Source organism: Frieseomelitta varia, unplaced genomic scaffold, assembly GCF_011392965.1.
Source record: "Frieseomelitta varia isolate USP_RPSP 00005682 unplaced genomic scaffold, Fvar_1.2 scaffold_343, whole genome shotgun sequence".
NCBI lineage: Eukaryota > Metazoa > Arthropoda > Insecta > Hymenoptera > Apidae > Frieseomelitta > Frieseomelitta varia.
The window spans coordinates 335,396-360,691 of NW_025110083.1; the positions used below are offsets into that span (position 1 = coordinate 335,396).

The window sequence follows — 25,296 nt, forward strand, 5'->3', positions numbered from 1 at the left end:
AATTTCTGACAACATTTTTTAGTAATATAAATTATTAAATTTTTGGCATTATGATTAAATATTTGATTTTTTTTTTTTCTTTAAATTGAGAGACAATCATACATGAATATGCGCCTTTAGATTAGTGGGAGAGTCAGCGTTCAGCCATTGCGACTCTGCTCCAACGACGCGTTGAACGCGAGTGATCTGTACTTCGTTTGATTAATTAATTAACGAAATTATTATTTTTTCATTCAGTATTTCTCGAAGTATCTGATAAAACGGTGATAATCATGAGTGACCGGCCAAGTAATGGTGAATACAAGTATCAAAGGGAAGAAACTGTCGATTCGAAGCTAAACATTGTCGCAAAGGAACGTGATGAAAAGGAACATCAAGTTGACAAAGCCGGAGAATATGTCCGGGAACTTTTACAGGAAAAAGTTGAATTGGATTCGCAAAAATGGCCTAATGCAACCAGATTAATTGATCAGGGTAAATGTGATTGTTATTCTATTGTCGGTATTCATTGTTTTTTTATCATTTTTATTATTTTTAATGGTAGTGTTTATTTTTCTGCAATTTGTGTTTATTTTTGTTATTACAATTATTTGTCATTCGGTATTTGTTGGTTTTATTAGTTTGAAATCGAATTGAATAAAATATTTAAGGTTAGACTATCGAATAAACGGAGCATAATTCGCAATTATTTAATTCGTTATTAATTTAATATTGTTTGTAACATGTTACTCACTTCATAGACAAATTATGTTACATTTGTTAATGTGATAAACAATGAATAAAAATTAAGTATCAAGTATTTTTGTAGTAAATAAATTTTACATAATACAGATGCATTTAGTTTAAGGAGTCATTAATGTGAATATTAATTATTTATATATTCTTATTTCATTTAAATATACAAATTAGTTTTTTTTAACATTGCGTGTTATGAGATTTTAAGCATGATAATGGAAATATACCATTAACAATTTATGAAATGTACGAGTTGACTTGTAGTTAATGTATGTATCTTATAATCTGTTATTAAAATTTGTAGCGTTCTTCAGTTTAATTTGTAATTTAGATTAGTGAATATTAACAATGTGTATATATATTGGCAATTTCTTGATTATAAATTAAAAAATACATTTTTGATGTTATTTATTTTTAAAAATATATCATCACTATCATATAGTCATAGAATCAAGAATAATTGCTTTGTTCTGTAGAGATTCAAAAAACTCAAGCCATTGGCAAACCAGTAAGAGATCCAAAATATGTGGATATATATCGTGAAAAACCGATTCGTGTTTCGGTCAAAGTATTGGTACCCGTCCGGGAACATCCAAAGGTATGCTATGTTACAGGTGTTATAATTTAAATAAATACGTGACCGATAAATTATATCTTGAATTCATTTGTAGTTCAATTTTGTTGGAAAATTACTGGGACCAAAAGGTAATTCTATGAAACGTTTACAAGAGGAAACGATGTGCAAAATGGCCGTATTAGGAAGAGGATCCATGAAAGATCGCCAAAAAGTATTTTCACATTAAAAATCTTAAATCTTGAATTCTTGAATTTTCATTTGACTTAGCAATTTGTTCTGAAGTTTTTCTTTTTGAAATTATTATTAATATATATATTAATGTACTACATTACACTATAATACTATATATATTAATATATATATATCTACTACTTTACTAAAATTCACCTTCTGTTTTCTCTAGGAAGAAGAATATCGCATGTCTTTGGATCCAAAATACGCGCATCTTTCGGACGATCTTCATGTGGAAATAACAGCGCTTGCACCTCCGGCAGAGGCTTATGCTCGTATTGCATTTGCATTAGCCGAAGTTCGGAAATATCTTATTCCCGACAACAATGATAACATACGTCAAGAACAAATGCGCGAAATGGAAATGAGTATGGCAGACGACCCAACAAGTACTGATGACAGAAGACCATCCGTTAGAGGTGTACCAGGTGGTGGTGGAATATTAAGGCCAACCGCGAGACCAACAATGCCTCGCTCTTCGCGAGGTTAGTGATATTTTTCAACCATCAGCTATTTGTTTGCCTTCAAGTGTTACGGTAAACAAATTAGTTGCAAAATATGATATGGTTTCTCAGCTTTTTTTCATTTCAGCGGCGATACTTCCACCGCCTTCGAGTCGAGGACCAATCTCACGTCCCGTTTCAGCAAAAAGCAAAGTGTTCTCTATTTTAGATCGCGCAAGAGTCGCAATGGATCAAAGTTATGGGTGAGTTCTAAATTAAATTAATTATTTTAATTAAGTGAATATGATTACAAATTTATAATACTATATCACATACAGCTATGAGACTGCTACTCCACCTCCGAGTAACCGTGTTGGTTCTCATCATGATTACGATTATCACACATCAACGGGCAGTAGCAGTCGATATGGAGACCGGCATTACTCATCGACGTCAGGGTAAGTATAATTGATAATTTTTATTAATTTTACTAAAAGGTTAATTCTTCTAAAATGTTTTTATTCATAATAGTCCATCTCCATTTTATACATTTACATTATCAATCTCATTTCTTAATGTATCACTTGATACAAATTAATGAGGTAAATATCTCAAATATATAATAAAATTTTATCAATGAATATTATGGTTACGAACATTATGGCTGCTATTTTTCATAGTAGCTCAGGTACTATGAAAAGGTATATATAACACTAAAATAATGATTTAAATATTTAAAATAAAAAAAATAATTAAATATTTAAAACAGAAGAATTATTAGAGATGCACACGCGTAATACTTTTAATCTATCGTATATCCCAATCATAAAGTTGTAGTAACATAAAACCAACACTTTTAAAACATTAAATTTTTGAATCTTGTGTACACACGGCTATTTGCTTTCGAGATTGCTTTCATTGTGTTAAACCCATCATAATTTTAATTTTCGTCATCTTACATAATTACATTTCCTTGTTGCACAATATGATTGGCCTCCCACAAGCTTGATTCACGTGTGCTTATTTGATCAGGAATGTTTTCTTTCTATTACTATTATGGGACATACATACTCTGTGAAAAAAACGTAGGTTATTTAAGACGTTTTCAAGACGTATCTTCATTTAATCCTCCTTTCTGTGTTATTGAAATCTTGAAATTTAATTTACTTATTGACTCGAATGCATTTAAAGAGATGTCATTTTTCGTTTAGAATAATGTCGTTTAATTTAATAAGTTTTGAAAACTATTTTTGTTAACTGTACACATTAAAGCTCTACTTATTTCCATAATATAATAATTAATGTTTTTGTTTTTTCATTAATCAATTTTGTTTTTATTAATCATTTGAAGTTCTATATTTTCTTTTGAGATGTGCACAAGTTTGCACGAGTTTGGAAAAATGTAGTTCCTTAATGTGTATTGTACTTTTATACATCATTTAGAGATGATATGTATCCTTCCTCGAGGTACGCAACATACGAGTACGAAGATGATACTGTTCCGCATTCTTCGCACAACTACTACGAAACATCAGAATATCCAGGTAACATACTTATCATTCTACATCGTTAATATTTTCTTTTAGCATAAAAATTTTTAACACGTAATTAAACAGAAATTATCATGAACATACACGCATGTAATATGTTGAAAATTAACATAATAGCAGTGGGATTAAACTATTCTAATATCTAAATTATACATAGAAAAAGTTCCTCTGATTTATTATTCATAAAAATAAATATTTTGAATCAAACAAAATAAAAAGCTTGATAATATAAAAATTTTAAATAGAAATTTAAATACTCTTAGAAGTTTAAAAAACATTAATAATTATTTCTTGTTAATTTTTTGAACGATTTATAACAATTTCATTACTCATAATAAAAGCCAAACAAATTAAATGAAATAATAAGATTCATTGTTTCACAAAAATCTAGAAATTCCATATTACAAAATAATACACGAATAAAAAATTTAACAATATCGATTGAAACTAATTTCCATCGACTGCTTAAAATCAAGCTGTATTTTTTTTTCAAGATCGAATTTAAAGATCGAATCCCTATAATATTCAAATACTAAATAAACACGGAATGGCTTCACGTAATTAGCTGAATTATTCATCAGCTCATTCGCAACCATTTTCTTTTTGAAACATTTTAAATAACATTAATGCTCCTGCTTCGCGTAGTGTTTAGTTAGGAAACTATCCGATTAATATCTTATATTTCATATATACATCGTCGTGGTGGACTAATTTAATAAAAATAATGCAAATGAATCACTCCATGAAATTCGCAGAGGAATCATCGAGCCGCGCATGGAAATCGTACAAGACGACAACGACATCGGGCTCAAGCTCGCGCTACCGCAACGCCCCGTATTCACGACCTTCCAAGTAAAAATCCACTAAAAAGAATCATCCAAATATTTTTCTTAATTTCAATCATGTCCAGACAATTCCTGCATTCTGCAAGCAAAACAACGATCTTTCTTTTCTGACTTTATTGTTTCTCATAGCCCTAAACCGTTGACGTGTAATCTTCCTAACACTCGGCGACCTATGATGCCTGCGATGCCAAAACCTATAAGCAACCGAGATCGTTCATAAATGAAAACAGAGGCACAGAGAGACTAACGATATGTAGGTGATATTGTAATCTTTTAATATGACGATAAGACTAAACGAGTAATTGCCATTTTTCTTCAATTTCTCAAGGTTTTGTTCGACAGAAATAATCCGACCAAATAGTATTAATTAAAATTAACCATATATCGCTGATATTTTCTCTTTTGGAACAAAATTAGCTTCGGACAGAAAAACTCTGAATTCGCCGATGCTTTTCTTGTTTTCTTTATTTCTCCAATAATAGTAATATGATGTTTCTAAATCGTAGCGTAGTAAAGCTTATGTGCTTTTCAGATGAAAGTTTTGTGGTTACTGGATAAGACCCGGAATACATTGATAAAATTTTTTAAAGTATTTCTGCAATTTTAAACTGTGATTGCAAACGATCACATGTAATATTCAGACCGCAGAAAATCTGGTTTTCTATGAAAGTATTAAAAAACGGAGAAAGAGAGAAAAAACACGTTCCTTCAAATCCTTTCCTTTTCTTGAAAAAAATGTCACGTCAGTGTGGAAGGCTAGAGGACCAAGAGGATCAGTGGAACGATACAAGTAAAATCGTTAAATAAAAAAAAAGGAACATGTCAGAGCTGTGTCACATTTTTCTAGATATCAATCTTCTTACGATCTTCTAATTTGATTTTGTATGACAACTTTTCTTTTTTTTTTTGGTCAATTGAAAAATATATACCGAATCATTTTCGTACTATGTACGTAAATGATTTTAGTTTTCAACTTTTATACATATGATTTTTTTTCTTTTATTTTTTTTAGTTTTTGTTTCTAATGATACTTTTTAGACATTGGAAAATACATAGCTCGGACAGTCGTGTGCGTTATAATAAATAGTAATATGTGTCTAAAATAGAACAAAGTAAAATATTGTAAATGATGTTCAGTGGCAGATGGTCGTATATAAATTACTATTAAATAACTTGCATATAATTGTGCAAATGATATCGTAATTCATTTAATATTAATATGTATAGTATTTACGTGAACAAAAAAAAAAAAAAAAAAGAAAAAGATAATGCTAAATAAAATGACGTGTTGAAAGTTTAAAATTACATAAATAAATGTTAACGAAGTGTATGTGTATAGTAACACGTGCAAAATATATGAAGTGAAAAATCATGTAGCTTATTGTAAGAATACAGTAACTACAACGTTATAAAAAAGAAAAAAAAAAAGAAAATTGTAATCTTATGATCTTACAGTATAAGAGTGCAACAAAAAAAGATAAAAATAATTTTTGCGTAACTTACAAACAGTTCTCCCGTTTTTAAAGCAATTATTTCTGCTACACATATCTATATGTAATTCTCGTAAACTGAAATAAATAAGAAATATAATGGCGTTATATAATAAGCTACATTTGGAAAGCTCTAAATCAAAATCTTAATTAATCAATAGCATTATAACTTGGATGAAGATATCTAATCAGTAACATTAATATCTTCAGAGATCCGCAAAAAAAAGTCTGTTCATCAATATATTAGTAATTTTCATTTAATAAATATCGTTTTAAATTACTCACGAAATGTTAAGTAATGTTAAGAAATTTTGTCAAAAACAAATAAATAAAATTAATCTTCCTTAAATGTTTAAGTATATTTAATTACGTTAATATAAGCGAAAGTAAAATTTAAAAAATATTTGTTATATCCACTAACACCAAACGATTACGTGTTTAAATTGTATTAAATTGGATTGATCTGGCATATTATTTAAACTTTTATTAGCAATAAACTTATGTGAAATACAAAATAGCAGTGTCAATCTATTGTTACACATATTTTTAATTTAAGCTGATTGAAGTTTCGTTGAAGTACTTAAAGCATTTACTTCTAACATATCTTTTCATGTATCCCTCTTAGGTGTATAGAAGAATACCGAGGGTTGCGTGGGAACACGTTTTCATGGGTTGAAATGTTTTAATCTCCTTCTATTTCTCTGTTCAGCGGAGTTTGAAGTGCCTTGAAATTACGTGAGTATAGTTTCATTATTGTGAAATAATACATTATATTAGAATTAGTTTTAAAAGTATTGTAATACAAAAGGTATAATTCATATTTATTTTCACAAATAATATAGCTATTTATTTTATTTGCTAGCATAATATTATCTCAAGACACTTAGATGAGTTTTTACTTTTTTGCTGGCAATTTAATAAGTAATAGAGGAAGTAATTTTATAAAATTTAGTCAGTAACAAAAGCATCAAATTTTTATCAGCATGTATGTTTAATTTGATTTGCTTTGTTTGTTAGTTTCATGCTAAAATCTATGAGATAGTAAGACTTTCTTTCAGGCAATGGAGTATACAGACTATGCACCACATTACATCAATCGAAGAAATGATATTTCATTGTTAAGCAGTGACCGGTATGGTGAATGTTGAAATATGTATTTTAAATATCTTTAAAATTTAATGTCAAAGTTCGTGATCTTTTCTATATAGTAGACAAAATTTTAAAACAGCATTTATTCGGTGTACTTTCGTGGTATCGTAAATTGTTAACGAGTAGAATTAAAGACAATTAACAATACATAAAATAGTTCGCGAACTGCTTGTAGCAATTTTATTAGATCTTCCAATTCAATTAGATCTAATTGGTGTCGATAAATGTAATTTTTTGCTTTTTGTCTGATTTAAAATCTATACAGAGATATTAATTAACTTATAAGTCATTTAAACCGGTCAAGCTACAAGGTAAAAGGTGTCTTAACGTAAGGTAAAACAAATTGTCAAATTTATTTCTATAATATTTTAGGAATATAAATCCAACTTTACGATCTTATAATCAGTATAAGTGTATATTGAAAATAAATAGATCGAAAGTAAGGACCTAGTGAATATTTAATTTTTATTTTGTAAGAGTAGTAAAAGTAACAAGTGTGGTTATTTTCTTAGTGTATATTTGAATAGTCCGCGCAGCGGACAGAAGTTACAATTTTCTCCAGTAGACGACGCATGTGCAGTTGATTATCAAAATGGCGTCTGTAAACGCGGTGCGTACGAAGTTAATCGTCATTTTTTCCGTGTAAACGTTTTTAATTAATATTTAAACGTAATATAGAAGTGTCTGGGGACTAAGTTCAAATAAGGTACCATTTTCCATCGTGTATCAAGACGATTGGCCAAGTGAAAATAACGCAATTTACCTTGCACAGTTTGGCGCGCTCTCTCTCCTCCTCAACTGTTATAGGTATGTACGTACTACATATTTGAATTTGAAATTCATATTCCGAGATTAGTATAAAAACACATATTGTATACTTACAATTTCGTATTCTCATGTTAATGTTCAATTTCTTTGAAATAAATTACTACGAAACGAAAACTTTTGCACACTTTTCATACTTTAAATGCTTTGAGCTCAGCTGTTATATTACCATTACTACGATCGAATGGACTTTCATCATTGAAATAATTTTGATAATTTCCTCTTACAAAATCGTTATCAAAGCTGAGAATTTATGAGCGTAAACACTGAACTCAAAGCGCCCAATCGTCGAAACCCGCTTGAAACGATTAAATAGGACATCATACTGAACATGAGTATGTAAATTGCTTAGAAACAATATTCTTATTTATTTATCACACACCAATATACAAAAATGAACTGTATAATCAATATCAGAATATAATATACTACGAAATTCAAATATATTTAATAAAGATATATCTGAGTATCTTACAAGATTAGAATGATGCATCAACTTGGAACAAAAATGGTCTACAACATTCTTTGCAGTTGGCACAGAAATTCTGGTAGAAAAACGTCTTTCTACGACCGCTCTAAGGATTATAAATAAGTAATTAATTTACGGGATCTTAAGTCTAACGAGTCGCCTAAGTAGTTTGTGAATGAAAATAAGGGGGTCCAAGGATTTTACCACAGTTCTCCTTTTCCCAACATCTTTTTCTCTGTTTTTCTTTTTCGTTTCCATTGTCCTAACTAAATTCACGACGTTGGTCTCGAAACTCGAGGGAAGACGTTCCCCAATTTTTTGTTTGTTCCTTTGCCACTTTTTCTCTGATTTCTGGACTGAAGAAAACTGCGATTAAAGCATACGCAACGTCGTAAGGGGAGAATGTTACCATTTGTCGTTTAAAATGAAATTCGTCGACGCAATAAAAATCCGATGTCTACTGTTCGGTGCCGGTGCGAGCTTCCTCGAGACAAATCTCGAAGATCGTCTCTTCTATAAACGAAAAAACCCGGAGCGGTGTTCGACGCCCTCCACGTTCACGCTAGTTACTTCGCTTCTATGAAAAAACATGGAATGATAATAGTAATTTTACGTGTTCCTTTTTTTTTTTCTTCCTCCTTTTCGTTCTTGCCTTGTTATCGGTTTATATCTTAGTAATATTACGATTATATCACAAGAAAGATTCAAATACTCTGTACATAATATCCCGGAACGCGAGACGTTCGATCAGGTTTCTTAATCTTACATTTACATACGCCTAAGATTTAATTACAAAGTTAGATATGTCTCAGGTTCACCTGGTATTGTACTTCAACGCAATTTCTCGTGCTTCTACTTCTGCGTTTGCTCGCCCGATCTCCTTGCACGAAACATCTCCGATGCTTTCGACACCGTGATACCCAACGATCGTTTCCCTCTTGTCTGATCCTCCTCGTTCGTAAATCCTGCGAAACGAAGAGTTCGCGAACGCGTTTCCCGAAGAACTCCGAACGGAGATCTGTCAGCGTTCGTTCGATCTTGGCTATCCTCGGTGAATCGCTTCTAGAAGTCGCTGGTTCTTATATTTCTAAATCTCGATATCCTTAATTGGCACATTTCAAATGGCAACTTTCGCATTGGCACGATGAAAATGATCCTTAGACTTTCTGTTCTCCATCTTTTTCTCTTCTTTTCCTGAATTTGTCGACACCGACGATCGTGCACGCGCGAACCTTGTCCGCGTTTTCGTAAACGAAATTGGCAAAGTTATAACAAGGAGCACAAAAATACGTAGCTGAATTGCCGATGATTGCCGTGTACTCGTTAGTAAAAATCGTTAAACTCGCCGTAGCGTCGATCCTCGATACATATACATACGTGCAAGTTCGAAACAAACAGTCGATTGAAACGTATATTGTCGAATGAACATATCGTTCGACGTTGTTTGAAAGTTTTTTCCAAGGTACGTACATTCGATCTGCCCGTCACATCGTGACAATTATACTGAATTTACGCTACGAAATCTATGAATGTTACGTGTTATTACGTTGGCAAGTACGCGAAGTGGATCGATCGAGCGCAATGACGAAGCATCGAAACATCGTCCGAGAATTGCAACGTTAAGTAGCGATCGTCGTGTGCTTGAGAGATCATAAAAAGTTTCTCGAGTGAAATCATGTGTAGCTGATCGAATTGCTAATAGAAATACCCGGGGGGGAGCGAAGTTCGCACGGTACACAGCTTCAACTAGCTAGTCGAGAAGAAAATCATTTGTCGCGTGGATATGGAATCGGAATGGATCGTCGATTAAAAAGTTCGAGCGTGAAATAGATAAAACTGACTCGTGTTAAATACAAAACTACCTCGTATCGTAACTCTCTGATTGACTACCAGGAAATCGTTCGAAAAACTGAGTTGTCATCGTGAATAACTAATTCGGCGATCACCGGTGATAAATAAACGACTGGCGGCGAACGGATCTCGTTCAGCCCCCAGTGTCCGTATTTTTTTTAAATAAACCGCGCTCGGTTTGACTCAAATAAACGCGATGGATAACGATTCTAAGTTAATACTTTTCTAGCCTCGGACGGCTGTTACACGTTCTCACCGCGTGAATTCTCACCTTCTCCCTTTGTCCAGCTTTGTCTAACATCGTACGAGACGATCAAGATTATACGTTTTACGAAAATTGTTGAAATTCTAACGGCAGAAAAATGTGAAACAAAATTTCGCGACTGAGTCTATAGTTTTAGTTTCTCAGTTCAAATGTATATTATGTCATACAATATATTGTATGATAAATCAATCGTTTTTTTTTTTTCTTTTGCGATGAAACGAACTCGAACCATTAAAAAACTTAAAATATACGTTTATAAGAGGAAATTTGTAACTTTAACAATTGCAATCATATCGCGAATATACAGTAGTTTTGCATACGGAGACTCAGCCAGTCGATATGAAGATGGTCAGTAAAATGTTCGCAGGCGGGTTCACAATCGCAAATGCTAAATTAAAAAGTTGCACACGGTTAGAGAGTGATATACCACTACACTGACAATATTAATGCTTACGTAACAGCGTTATAATCGATACTGCGCGTATGTCGGACACTCGGTAATGAGCAAAGAATATAGCGATGCTTGAGCAATATAAATAGTCGACCCAAAAATTATACGGCGAGAAATAGAAAGATTGAGAAGTATCGCGCTTCTTCGTTTCATCGTAACTCTGTGTATGCGTGCGTGTGTGCTCTCGATTATCGATCGATTCGCGAGTTGTAACAGCCGACCGCAGGCTTAGACATTCAAATCCAAATCTGTGTGTAATTTTCGTGCATTTTTGTTTGTACGATTGAATCGTACACGTTCCACGTTATATCTCATTTGGTTTGAAACAATTTTTAATCGTTTCGTTAAACTGCAATTTATCAATAAAATGCGAATTTTGTAAAGATCATCGTAGATGATTAAATCGTAATGATTGCACAAACGTTTGGACTATCACTAAGGCTATCACAAATAATCATAACACGCGTAAGTATCGAATCGTTTCGCAAATGATCGCACGCGAGAAAGAGAGAGAGAGAGAGAGAGAGAGAGTCTTTTATTTAATTAAAATAAACGAAGGAAGACGTAATGAAAGTTTCTTCAATTCTATATTCACGATTACAGATCCCCGTCGAATCGATCGATACGTTTCTTCGTTCTCGTTCTTCGACACATCCTACACGTTTCAAAACCGAACAGGCAGTGAAAGAACAAACGGTAGTTATTCCTATCTTTTGCTCGAGTAGATTCTCGTTGTGACGCACGATCCGCGAATCGTTTGATCCTCGAGATTTCTTCGGAACGATACACAAGTACCCACGACTCTCTGACCTTTCCGTCAAACCAAAGGGAAAATGAAGTGTAGCGTCTCGTTTATATCCCACCATCGCTAGTCGCTTCGACACGACCAGATTTCATTCGACGAACCATCGTGTCCGATGGTCCACGATTGCACATTTCTCGTGACATCTCGTCATTCAATTTGATCTAGAACACTTTCGACCAGCCAACCTCGGCGAACACGGATATCCGCACGGACGTCGGGCCAATGTTTCTTCGAGCAGGCCTCTCATTCCATTCGTTCGTACTCTTTCCGTTTCTCTTCTTTTCTTTCCGTTAGTTCTTTTTGATTATACAATGGAGCTCGTAGCTGCGCGGACATACGTGTCGTTTCAGTGGTCCACCAGAAGCTGTTCGCGGTCAGGGAAGCTCGCGAAAGCTCAGTTGTACGGCCAGGAGTGCCTGATTGAAGTGACCACGTTCGAGGTAGGCGGGTCCTCTGGGCGTCACTTCTTCATGTCGTTCATCAACGTGCCGTCCTTGCTTTTATTCGTGTCGAGGCTCGACTGCTGACTACTTGTCACACCGCTCCCGTTGCCTGGGTACATCTTCTCAAGATGATTCAGGGACTCGCTTAGGAACTTCTGCAATCGATAGTTTCGGTTATTTGAATGAATGAATCAACAGCCGAGATGATTAGTCTAGTCTTTAGGTATACCTCTGTCTTGATCTTGTTACTTATCTATGTATGTCTTTGGTAAGTCTATTATTTGAGTACAGAAATTGAGTACTAGCAACTTTCGTGTCAGAATCAGCGAAAACGGAATGTGCTTCACTTTTGTCTTACAATTGGACTGAGGATTTTTATGTATTATATTTGAAATTGCAAAAAACAGAATGAATCTGTATGCTATTCTTTAGGTTTTATTTCATAATCGAACTTGAACCGTTCAAAAAGCCACATCGGAAGGTGTGATAATGTTCGAAAATGAATTCATTGTTAAATTCATAAATTGATCTTTACTATTCTCTGTGCCATCCTCTTGCAACGAATGAATGTTATTTATATCAACTTGTTACAACGAATGAATGTTATTCATCTTACAACGGAATGGATTCGTTTATCATAAATAATTAGTTTCATTAGTTTTTTTTAAAATCCTGCGCTCATGTAGTGAAATCTGATAAGAAGCTCGTCAGGTTTGCTTCTGAGAGGTTCAATCACTTTAAAACACGGGCAATAGAATTTCAATCGGTACCTGTATTGCCGTTAGAGCGGCTACGATTGCGGGACTTCCGAATCCGTGTGATATGAGAGAGAAATGCGTTAGGTGTCTCTGTATGCTTGGATCGAGGATATGCTGCGGCCGTGTGTTGCACAACGGCGATCTGTCTTGATTCAAAAGATCCATCAGCTCTTTGGTGATTTGTCTGAAAAAAAAGAAACCGAAATGTAAATTCGAGATTTTCGACGAATGCAATCGCCGCCACGTACGTACGTACGTAGGCAATATAATTTCATTCCCCTGTTCGCGACGAATTTCGAACTGAACTGCTCGAGCTATCTCGATTATCTCGATGTCTATCGCCATTGTTCGCGCGTACACGTGGAAATAAATTCTTACTTGGTGGCATGAAGAAGTTCTTTTCTCCTGTAGGAATCTTGCGGTTCACAATGCTGCCGACTGAGGTATTCGGCAACTTGTTTCGCAGGGAATTCGGTTTCGCAGACATAGCCGAAGTCTCTGGCAAGGTGAATGGCTTCTCCTGTAAAAAACAGAAAAAAAAAAAAAGAAAAAGGAGAGAAGACAAGATATAAAACGCCTCGCTATGGGAATTTCGATTGCGCAACCATACCGGTCGTATGGAAATATATACGAATTTTTTTTGTCGTTCGTTTACGACTTAACGGGTATCGAAGATAAAATCTTCCTTATCGGAACCTACAAATTTCATTATTCATCTCTCCCTTCATTAAAATCCATTTACTGCACGACTCTGACGCGCGGCAGACTTTATGGATCATTTCAAACACGTTTCTAGATAGGGTGATTGAGCATCGAAAGAGATAGAACAAGTAAGCGTTTTCGAGTTCTTATATTGTATGACTGCAGTCCGAGGAAGTACTTGTAGCATTCTCACAACATGACTTTTAAATCGACTTAATGTATTATTATAATCAATTTAGATATTGTGTTATTTAGTCTCAAGATGCAACACGTATTAAGTTTATAAAAATGTGTTACAAGTGTAATAACCAGTTACTTTTCGACACTTGTAAAAACTTTTAAAGATTTATCTCTGTGCTAAAAATTACCACGAAACTACCCACTCTATCTAATCGCCGACGAGTTTAATTCTCCTATTATCTCAACCTTAAAGTCAATAAGAATACGAAGAGCTAAAATTCTTCGGCTTAAAACAAACTGAACGTAATCATTCCGCGCGTGCCGTTCACAAGATCGCTTCCCGCCGGAGGAACGGACTAATTTACGATAATGAAACGGCATACGTGCTTTCTCTTCAGCACGTGGTCCGTTTCTCCCCTTTCGGAACAATTCCCTTCGTCGATCGGCATTTCTCTCTTTACTCTGCGTTCTCGTTCGAGCCTCTCTGTATTCCTCGCTCTTTCGCTTTCGTCGTCGATGATGGCTCGGTAATTAGGTACGTACAAGCAGGGTCTCGTGCAAGATGGGAACGGACCCGCTGGGCGCTATTATCGACAGCCGAGCAAAGCCACCCGCAGGCCTGCCGGGTTTTCGACTACCGAGATCGAGAACACAGGCCCGAGAGAGCCACCTGCAGCTAACGAATTATCCAATTTCGCGAACTCCGGCGTTTCTTCCTTTTCACGCGGCTAAAAAGTATGCAAAATGCTCCTGATAATTGCCTCTTCGTGTTACCCCTTTTCTACCTCTGCGCTGCTGTTTTCGCTACGTTCCAACGAAAGCCTTTTAGCGAGACGATTTTCAGGCCTGTCGAGTGCCGAGTCTTGATTTTTAATTCTCTCGAGCTACTGGAATTGTCTTTTTCTTTTTTTTTTTTTTTGTTGGAACTGAGTTTCGTTTCTGTCGAGTTATCGCAAATTAATTTTTGACCGTGCCGAGCTATTGCGACTGATTTTCAGTTTCACTCCGAGATACTGGGAGTAATTTTTATTTCCGGCGAGAGTCGCGAAAATTCTATCGAAGTGTTTTTAATTCTATGATATGAGATCGTACAAAGAGCGTAGCTTTCATACTTTCAATTTTCTTGAATTAGAGATTATACGTAAATTAGAATTCGTTTAATGGAACAATTTTACACGACATTATGCGGACAAATTATGAACGCGATGTAGGATTATCGATTATAGTGGTTACGCTATATACACCGTAGTTAAACAATGTTGCATTATATTTCGTTGTTCGCTGGAAATGATACAGCGCGAATTGCGTGAAACAAATGAGTCGAAAATCTTACAAAATCGTTTCACAACCGATGGCAATTTACATAATGCCTTGTAATACTTTCTGCCTTGTCTCAATCTCAATCACGGTGAAACGTCATTTCAAAAATTATACCCACTTGCTGCAGTGTTCAAAGAGATTTCCTTCTACTTTTTTAAGAAGCATACATCTACACAAAATCATACTCTTTAAAATTATCGGCTGATTAGATCAATGTAAAATTATGTATACCTTCGATCCATCTATCGGTTTTCTTTTTACATTTCGAGAAATGTATTCAAGAACAATAAATTTGACATTATTTTAATAAAATTTTCTAAACATATATTTATATATATGTATATTCATCAGCAATTAATCATTTTCGTTCAAGTTTTCTATTGGAATTTTATAAAATTTCAATAATAACAATTTCAGTTGTTTCAAATTCAATTCTCAGAGAAAAATCACATTACTTTTGAAATGATCTATTTCCAATATGCAATGTGTACACATATCGAAAATGCGCAATACCTATACAAAGAATTTCTCATTGTAAATTTCATTACTATTTATAGCCTTTTTCCCAATTACCAGTCGCTTTTTGAAAGCATACAAAATGCATGGAGTTAATTTCATAATTATGAAATAAACGTGATATTGACTGATCGAATGTTGAACTTATCAATGCAATGGTCCCAATTACGTTATTTTTCGATCAACGTTTATTTTTCCGCAAGAATTGCTAATATAATAGCGACGAAACATTTCGATAACCACGATGTAGATTCTACTTTACAGCAGCGTAGGCGCGTGTAAGCTGGGAAGGATTGATCTTTGAACGAAGCTTGAATCGAACAACTCGTGTCGTCGAACATCGACGATCTAATCGCGAACGCGAGTCGCGCGAGTTTCTGCACGATGCACGTACAAAGTGCAACAGGTCGTTTCATTTAGCTTTTAGTACGTTCTCGGTGTCCAAGACACGGCTTCACAATCGGTGATTTGCATACGAGCATCGCGTGTTTCATAACTTCTTTTAATTAGCTTTTAACTGAATTCATATTTCTGTCACGTTTCTGAGCCGAGAAACGCACACGTTTACGTATGCACACGTGAGATTAGGGTTCACGGGGGATATTAAGTTGCGAGATGTTAAGATCGTTCCTTTTTATGGAACTTGGTAATAGAGTTCTTACGAAAACCTTCTCTATGGTTTGCCCTTTGTGTTTACCGTGTTCTCGATTTCGAACCGTGTGTATTATTATACTGAAACAGATGGAACCTTCTTAGAACAGGATGAAGATAATAAATTAATTTCTATATTTGTGAAAGTGTCAGAAGATTTGTTGAACACATTGACACTGTAACGAGAATCATCATGATCATATTGGTCAAGTTTGGAACAAATCTGGAAATGTATCTAGAAACTAGATATTTAGTGCAGCTACACGTTCAGTGCAGAAATCATATCAATTATATTGAAACTGTTATTATATTGAAACTGTTAATTATTCATTATATTATTCCATTAAGGATTAGTGTTCATTTCATTGGCAGTTTAAAACATGAAAATTTTGATATTGTGGTTATAGAAAAATAATTTCAGGGTTGATTTAATATTTCCGTAATTTTATGAAGTGTAAAAAGATTGAAGTATTTGTGATATTATGACAAATTATTTGATTCTGAACGAACAAGCGACAATATCTAGTGAAACCAGCTTCCAAGCTTGTTATAGCTCGTTTTCGTGCGCTATTTTTGTTGTACACATTTGCAAATTTTACCAATAAAATCGTGTTTCATTACAACGCCAATGGAATCGCATCTAAATGTTGAACATGAACAAAAATTTTGAAAAGATCGTTTCTTAAAAATTCGATCAACAGAGACAGTACCAACGACGCGAAAATAAAAAAATTTAACCGTCCCGTTTGGGGTTCGAGTTAAACGAAACCCATTGTCGGGATGAGTGATCGTACGATCCATTAACGATTCGATCGTTCGAGAAATTGTCCCTCGAACTTCTTTCGAAAGAAGGCAGCCGATCGAGACGATAATCTATGATAAAGATGTATAGCGGGACAACTGAATGCGACGAACGGAACGCTCGATGCAGATGAGGACCACAGATTGTTCGAGGGTGATTGCCAGCGATGCGAGCTGCAGATTGGTACACGCGGTGAATACGAACGAGAGAACGAATCAGCAACGTGACTCGCGAATTAACGATCAACCTTTTTACTTGATGACTTTACTATGCACGTCGTCCAGCGTTACGTCCGATCGAGAAAAATCAACGTGATTATTACGATGTGGTCGAGGTGAGATTCGATTGAGGGACTTCCTCGTCCCGTTGTTCGTGTTGCTTCGTTTTAGTTTGATAGTTACCATTGTGAACTAGCAACGAGTAATCGAATAATGCTAATTGAGATGTAGTACACGTCCCGAGGAATTACGTCTGTTTTAGAATATCAAATTAAACGTTTAACGTGTATTAAAGTTCGAATATAATTATGTATAAAGATAAATGGTACGTGTGGAGATAGCTAGAGTTTAATCTGGATAATTGGTAGGTATAATTGTCAATTAGAAGCATTTCATGAGTGGGTGTTATTATTAAGTGATGACCAACTAGTTAATTCGAGTTATTTGTGCTAAATATTTTGATGGTGATTATATTATAAGCATGCACTCTCGTATTTCATATATGTCATATACAGCGATTCATGCAAGTTACCATAGAAGAACTTTTATGTATGTTACATCAAACATTTTGAAATTTTGCTGCTAATACTCTGATGAGTGACAATTATTATGATTGTGTTGATAAAATTTGCAATCAATCTGGAAACGTGCGTAGAAATTATAAGATATTTATAAGATATTACGTACGTATCCAAAACTGAATATTGAAGCTTAGTATAATGAATTGTGAATATTTAAATAATTTTATAATCTCTTTGAAATATATAGCTACCTACTAAATATCTTGTAGTTCTTACATGTGTTTCCATTATTTGTTTCACACTTAATCAATAGGATTATCATAGCTGAATCTTATTATAATAAAAATATCAAATATCAGAATGTTTTATACATAACACAATGAAAGTTTCTTCAAGTGAATAACACAATAAATAACATAATTCTAGTGAAAAGAACAAAAGAACAAAAGTTCTTTATGTGAATATGTTCGTGAGCAATTATAGGCATCTACATGCATTTTATATGATACATTTGATCGAATTAATTCCTTACATCGAGATTTTTTTTTTATTACACTTCGCTCGTATTGAATTTTCACGAAGACGACGCGAAAGAACGGTAAACGGTGACGATTTCACGGACGTTCGAATAATCGATAGGCGTACTCGAGATAATCAATCTTTGAGAGCGACCGCAAATTATGCTCCGACTGTAATGTGTCTCGATAATCGAAACCCGGGGAAGGATTTCAGGGGGCGGGGGGGATTCTCTTCCGCGTACTTGCAACAACGGTGTCCAGATAACTGCGAGTATGCTTGCGGTTTCGCCGCCGTATCGAAACTCTCTCGATTGCGATCGATGCACGGAAAGTATGTAGACGGTACACGTATATGTCCGAGGTGTTCTGATTTCGTATTTACGCTGCCTCACATATATATTTGTATTTAACTTGAAAGTAAACAGAATTTTTCCATGCGATATTAACGCAAATGAGATATTCAAAAATTCTGTAATAATAAAGATTGCAATTTCTATTCCAAATGATATTTAATTATCGTATTTTGTAATATTTAATTGTCAAGTCATTTTTAATTATTCTCATACCGATCAGGTAAACGTGACAAAATTATTTAAACGAAGATTGCAATTTTCCTCTTGTAATGACGCCGAACAATCGATCGTTCTTACGCAACGTGGATAAGTTAAAAAAATGGGATAAAACGCGTTAGGAAAGATCGGGATGCGCCAGGTGGAGCCGACAGCGAGACAAACTTTCGTCGTATGTATAACCGTAGATTGCGTCACGAATTTACGCATGAATCACGCATGGGTATACGTTAATCGTACGCGGGCAAAGTATACCCATACACCTGGTACGTTTACGTCCTCCATTCGAGAGGAGGTTCCCACACTTTCGCTGCACTCCGCCGGTTCTTTCAACGGCTATCACACACACACACACAAGCACACGTACCTGTTAGACGCACGTGGTTATTTCGAAATATTATATCACTCAATGAATATAACTTTCGGCCGTGGGCATTTCAAAATTTTACGATAGCCTGGCACACCTCGGATTGGCTGGATTATTTACGATTATGACCATCGTAACGGAACGTTTTCCTCTCCTCCGTGATATTTTCCGACTCACAAATTCTAATTTGATATTCATCCTTAGCAGACTTGCATTTTTCGCTTGGAAGTTTGGAGCGCTATTTTCTTTATCTAAACGAAGATAATATTGCAGTTATAATTAACGTCAAAACTAAAATGGTCAAAATTACCAATTTCCAGTTTTAAAATAGTGTTTCCGATTTTCAATGAATTTCATATAAATAACTATTTTCTTTTTAAACCGAAGATAATATTGCAGTTATAATTAACGTCAAACCTAGCAGAATGGTCAAAATTACCAATTTTCAGTTTTAAAACGATGCGTTTCTGATTAATTTTCAATGAATTTCATAAATAACTATTTTCTTTTTAAACCGAAGATAATATTGCAGTTATAATTAACGTCAAAACTAGCAGAATGGTCAAAATTACCAATTTTCAGTTTTAAAACGGTGCGTTTCTGATTAATTTTCAATGAATTTCATAAATAACTATTTTCTTTTTAAACTGAAGATAATATTGCAGTTATAATTAACGTCAAAACTAAAATGGTCAGACTTATCAATTTCCAGTTTTAAAATAGTGTATTTCCGATTTTCAATGAATTTCATAAATAACTATTTTCTTTTTAAACCGAAGATAATATTGCAGTTATAATTAACGTCAAACCTAGCAGAATGGTCAAAATTACCAATTTTCAGTTTTAAAACGGTGCGTCTCTGATTAATTTTCAATGAATTTCACAAACAGAAACTCGTGTCCTTTTATTGCATTATAAACTTCTCTCCCATTTATCTCTCATTTCTCCGAGGCAAATTTTATACATATTTTAATCTCGGTATAATCTAGTTCAACTTGTTAATATTACAGTTTCGATACCTGAAAATATTCACGTCACAAATAAAACGTTTATATTTACGTCCCGGCGTGCTCCAAACTTTCAAAGCGGGCGTGTAAGTTACACGCGTTTTGAACAAACAAATCTCGCCTCGCGATTGATAAATCCGAGTTCGATCTACTAGTTATATCATAGGGAGAGAGTTGGCGCGAAATATCGAAGTCGATAAAACGTATACGAAACGCGTGAGTAAGAATTAAGAAACGCCGGCGCGTTCGACGTTCTGGCCGATCGATTCATAGACCGTGAAAGGAACGAAGAACGAGTTCCAATTAAGTGGCTGTATCCCTCGACAGTGTTACGGGTCTACGGTGTCACGTGTTATGTAACACACATACACCTAATTAGATTTTGCTCGACGATATCGTTTCCTATATATTTACTCCAGTTATTCAAATAGGTATCGATAACGGCAAATATAATCGATTGATCGTTATGTTCTTCCTCGTACGTTACACATCTGCATGACGCGTCGAACGAAGAGGCGAAAAAAGAAAAAGAGAGAGAAGGGGGAGGGGGGTGGGAGAAAGAATACCGGTCGAAGTATAGAACACACGGCGACTGTTCGAGCGGGGTATCTTCGAGATTAACTTCCGTCTTCGAAACGAAGATCCTAAGCGTCCGACGAAACGAGTTTGAAAACTCGTTGCTACGTTGTCAGACAGTTAATTAGATCGGTGAACGGGATAGGGTCCCGGCGACTTCATAGAATTGATTCTGTGGTTTGTATGTTATTAAGAGAAGCTGCACATGCCTCATTCTCTTGCTCCTCCATAGCGAAATTCCGCCGTGACAGTTAATGAAACAGAAATTTATTGTTCGACGGGCTACAGCTCGTCGATTTGAAATAAACAGCTTGGGACGTGCACGACGCACGCTGGTAATTAGATTGGTAGATATTTATGCAGATTCTCGATTTTTATGAACGCCTCCATAGGAATAGAATTTATAATCGTCCAATGAAGTATCGGGGAACTTGTAAGAACTTTTTTTTAACGAGTTTCTTACGTGTACCATGTAAAACAGTCTCACATCTCAGTAATACCGTAATGAGAACTGACTGCCATTATTATAGTTGATGAAGGTATATTTTTTTTTGTAGAGATCACAAAGAGTTAGAATTACACTGTATCAATGATCCTTATTGTTCAATGAAACCATCGTCAACAAATTTCTTAGCATCTACTCACAAACTTTACTGATATCATTATAATTATAGTGATTAATGAAATTTCAAAATATTTCATACAGCATGTATCTACACGAAAGTTCTTCTACATATAATAAACGTTCGAATATTTTCGTGAGATTTCTTTCACTCTCAAATACTATAAAATTTTGCTTTGAGCATTCTGTACATCTTTGTACATTTATGTTGCCCATCGATCCACAGTCTATCAATTATATATCCGACACTGGGGATTATAGTTTAGTATATCACGACGATTACGACTTGCAACGATAGTTCGAAATCGTAATACTCTGAGATATTCGTGTTTCGGGAACTCCTTTTACTCGTTTTGGAAAAGAATTTTAATTGGAATACGGAAGGAGACAATTGATTTCACATTCAATATAACTGTATAATAAACGCGTTCTCATAGTCGACACTTTGTATAATTAATGTACTTGTACTTTTATCCTCGTTAGCGATTTTCAGTCAATTTAATGTCAATTAATGTTGATATTAACATAACACGTATCGCGCCTTATTTATGCAGATGCAAATATTCTCCCGCCTTTGATACATGCTTTATGCTTGGCATAAATTAAAATAATTGAACCTTATGATTTACACGTTTGAATTCTTAACCTTCTCGTATAAGTAATTCGTATTGGATATCAAAGGAAAAAAGAACGCAAACGTTTATGTCAACCAGAGTTGATAATTTTTACGCGATTAATCAGAATAATTCATTCCTACTTTAATTATAAGAGATGAAGGTTCAACAAGTGGTTCAACTCACCTTCCACTAAGGATGTCAAGAGCGTGACATTGGCGGCCTTCCTTCTTCCTGCTGGCAAGTTTAGTCCAATTTTTTCCAACTTTTCTCTAAGCAGACGTCCGCCGTTTTTGGACTTCGCTCTAAAAAACGTGATTAAAAGACAAACTGTCAATAAGTATTATGATAGGACATCTGATATATAATATAATATTGGTACAATTATTTGCAATAACCTTGTATTTTTTTTTTTTTTTATTTTTTGAACATAAAAAGTATCGTTCACTACCTATTTTAAATTACCATAGAAAAATAGATTTACTAGAAGAAAAGCTACGCGTACATATTTGTTAAGAATTATTTGCAATGATCTTTTATCTTCGCTTCATTTTCTAAACATAAGACGCATTCGCTGCGTATCCCAATATTTTAGATTACAAAGAGAGACAAAATGACACGCCAAGGAAAAATAAATCTATCAGTGAAAAAGTTGTTGCAATCTATCAGCGAAATATTTCTCAATAATTACTCAGCTTCACGTGTTACACGTTACAAATATTCCTGCATTCACGCGACTCATTCATACAAATTCCTTGTTCATTCTCAAATGTAACATTGCACGGTATCAAAACGTGTTCGAACACGAAGGCTCTTCGAACTGAAGAGCGCAGAAATTTCGAAATGGAATTGCCCTATTAATCATCTCTGCCGCGATCACTGAAGGAAGAAAAAGGAAATCAACGACGAGCTAACCGGAAGGAAGGAGAGAAGTAGACAGAAAAACGAGAAAATTAGCATAATCTGTAGCGTGTCATCCGTAGATCGAGTAACTTGACTTTGTAAGTCGATCGTCGAGTAGGATGCTTTCAGAGGCATACACGTTCAACGGTGTCGCAAAAACTTCCAACGTATTATACACACCACTTGGATCGGATGATAAAAGAATCAATCGTACGATAGGATGTTCTCGAGAATTTGAGAGAGAAGTAACTTCAAGATTGTGTGCACACGGTTAAAAATACGAGGAGACATTTCTTGAGTCATTCAGCTCTCGTGCTAATCCTGTTACACACTTCACTTCACGTGGATGTTCCCATCGTTTCTTCTCAGATGCTGCGAGGATACGAATACATGACTTGAGTCATTACATATTACAGTCGATTATACGATATTCTTATTCAGATGCACAAAACGATACTTGACCCTAAATTTGCAAACGTTCTTGAAATTTTGAGACGGTGGAATTATCAGGATTAAATACGTGATTCCAACACATAAAAACACGATAATTCTTGAGCCATTCTCTTTTTATTACACTTTACTTCACGCGGACGCGCCGTTACACAATAACTCTCATCCGTTCCTTTTCACAAGTCTATCTAAATATGCAAAGCGATACTCGACTCGAAATCCCTCAGTAAGAGCAATCTCTTGTTTCCACGAATAATAATATTCGGACGGAAAAGGGTAAACATTTTACAAGGAAAGAAGTCGAAAATATCGGGGGGGGGGGGAAGAAAAAGAAAGAAAGAAATAGCGACGAAGCATTTCTACTTGAAGAGCAACCTAAACTTTTCACAGGCTCTTGAGTTATACGCGTGTATTTCGCGGAACATCTTGGAGAATTCGATAGCGCTTCTCAACACACCCTATTCATCCGTCATTCGTGGACCGACATAACGGTAATACGTACTTATACACATCGGCTACCTTTGTTCGGCTCGAGTAGCCGGTTCATCCGGTAATCTTTCGCTTCGCTCGGCAATTAATACACTTTACCGCTACAGCTCTTTCCTCTTTTTTTCTTTTTCTCATTTTTTAATATATCTGCCGAAAGAATCTACGTTACGAAATATACTATCACTCAAAAAAAGAAAAAATATCCAGGACAGTTGCTTGTCCCTGACAGTGCGTGATTTAATCGCTAAATAATGGATAAAGGGATTTGTAAATGGTCTTATTCGTCGTGATCATTATACAGTTATTGCAAGAGCGATAAAATTGACTTTCGAGAGATAATACGAGGCATTAAATGGCATTAATAAGATACTTGAAAGTTGTTTACGCGTTTTCCAGATTAGACGTAAATTCACAGTTTAATCACTTGCGCTGGCAACTGATTGCGGACCATAACGAGTGACCAACGCCGTATACAATAATTTTTGAACACGTCGGTATGATATCACTGGATTCGTGGCACGTCATTCCAAGCGCAAGAGGTTCACGATTTCAGTGAACCATTAAGTCATTGCATAATAAATTTCGTCTCGTATCACTGAAACGAATAATAGATCGGAGCTTCTTTCAAAAATAATTTGGGCAAGCCAAATGAATGATCGAAGAACGCTCGTATTAAAAATATTGAACTCAACGATTTCAAAAAAATATTCTATATTTTAGAGAACAGATATGTCACTATTTTCTTTTTTCACGAATTTCATCAGATTTATCATTTACTGTATAGACGCGTACCTTTAACTTTCTAAAATACTGTGTAACTCGAAGGTTACAAAATTCTACAAAAATACTACCAAATTTATAATAATTAGATTTTTATTAAATTATAACCTTTTTCTCTTATAGGTGAACGAACTTCTACTTATTATACCTTTTTCCTGTAATTTTCATTCAATCTAATTTGTACGTTTCGTGCAATCTAATTTGTATGTTTTGTTTACATTTACAAGTGATAGTCAATGTTTCAATGCGATCACATTTTATTTGAAATTTATACGCGTGGTATTCTCCATCCAGATAGCCTAGAACTTGATTTAAAGGCGTAATTTCGTTCCAGAGGAATTCTTCCGGTAATTTGTGAACACTTATAGTTTCGGGGATCAGATATCGTTTCATTGGCTACGATAAACTCGTCCGTAGCGCTGCCTTTACAAACGATCGAACGTTTCTCATTGTACCTTTTGACGTTTCATTGTAGAACCAGCCAGGTTTGGAATGTTTGAAAGGGAGGATTCGAGATTTTTATTTTCCCGGTTTATTGTATTCCCGATTTGGTGAAGTGATCAACGTTCTATTTTATGTCGCTGGCGTTTGCATTTGATCCTGA

The 25,296-nt window shown here is 34.8% G+C and overlaps 2 protein-coding genes across 19 annotated transcripts in view; one reads left to right on the plus strand and one right to left on the minus strand.

Annotated features, from left to right (window-relative positions):
• Positions 1–117: 117 nt before the first annotated feature.
• LOC122530462 (KH domain-containing, RNA-binding, signal transduction-associated protein 3-like) lies at positions 118–7,459 on the plus strand. Of its 15 annotated transcripts, none has more exons than XM_043657447.1 (10): positions 118–474; positions 1,212–1,333; positions 1,407–1,523; positions 1,716–2,028; positions 2,135–2,249; positions 2,325–2,444; positions 3,430–3,530; positions 4,292–4,388; positions 4,511–4,634; positions 4,710–5,195. In XM_043657447.1, the coding sequence occupies exons 1-9, from the start codon at positions 273–275 to the stop codon at positions 4,599–4,601; spliced, it is 1,278 nt and encodes a 425-aa protein (XP_043513382.1). In that variant the 5' UTR covers positions 118–272; the 3' UTR covers positions 4,602–4,634; positions 4,710–5,195. The 15 variants fall into 15 exon arrangements, 11 of the variants coding, with proteins under 11 accessions (XP_043513382.1, XP_043513383.1, XP_043513381.1 ...); XM_043657448.1 differs by having other exon boundaries at positions 4,914–5,195; XR_006307002.1 differs by lacking the exons at positions 4,292–4,388; positions 4,511–4,634; positions 4,710–5,195 and adding exons at positions 6,497–6,606; positions 6,930–7,459.
• Positions 7,460–8,558: 1,099 nt separating this feature from the next.
• LOC122530461 (transcription factor AP-2-epsilon) overlaps positions 8,559–25,296 on the minus strand; it is a 159,301-nt gene continuing 142,563 nt past the window's right edge. For all 4 annotated transcript variants that reach the window (XM_043657445.1, XM_043657443.1, XM_043657442.1 and 1 more), the window contains exons 6-9: positions 22,257–22,375; positions 13,266–13,407; positions 12,900–13,071; positions 8,559–12,284 (exon numbers count right to left, since the gene is read on the minus strand). In XM_043657445.1, the coding sequence (XP_043513380.1) occupies positions 12,147–12,284; positions 12,900–13,071; positions 13,266–13,407; positions 22,257–22,375 (571 nt within the window). In that variant the 3' untranslated portion in view covers positions 8,559–12,146. The remainder of the gene's footprint in view (positions 12,285–12,899; positions 13,072–13,265; positions 13,408–22,256; positions 22,376–25,296) is intronic.

Bases quoted from the DNA above. Each gene is read 5' to 3' on its own strand.
- LOC122530462 (XM_043657446.1), top strand. From the start codon at position 273: ATGAGTGACCGGCCAAGTAATGGTGAATACAAGTATCAAAGGGAAGAA. The intron at 475-1,211 runs GTAAATGTGATT...TTTGTTCTGTAG, and splicing joins AACCAGATTAATTGATCAGG to AGATTCAAAAAACTCAAGCC. The intron at 1,334-1,406 runs GTATGCTATGTT...ATTCATTTGTAG, and splicing joins CCGTCCGGGAACATCCAAAG to TTCAATTTTGTTGGAAAATT.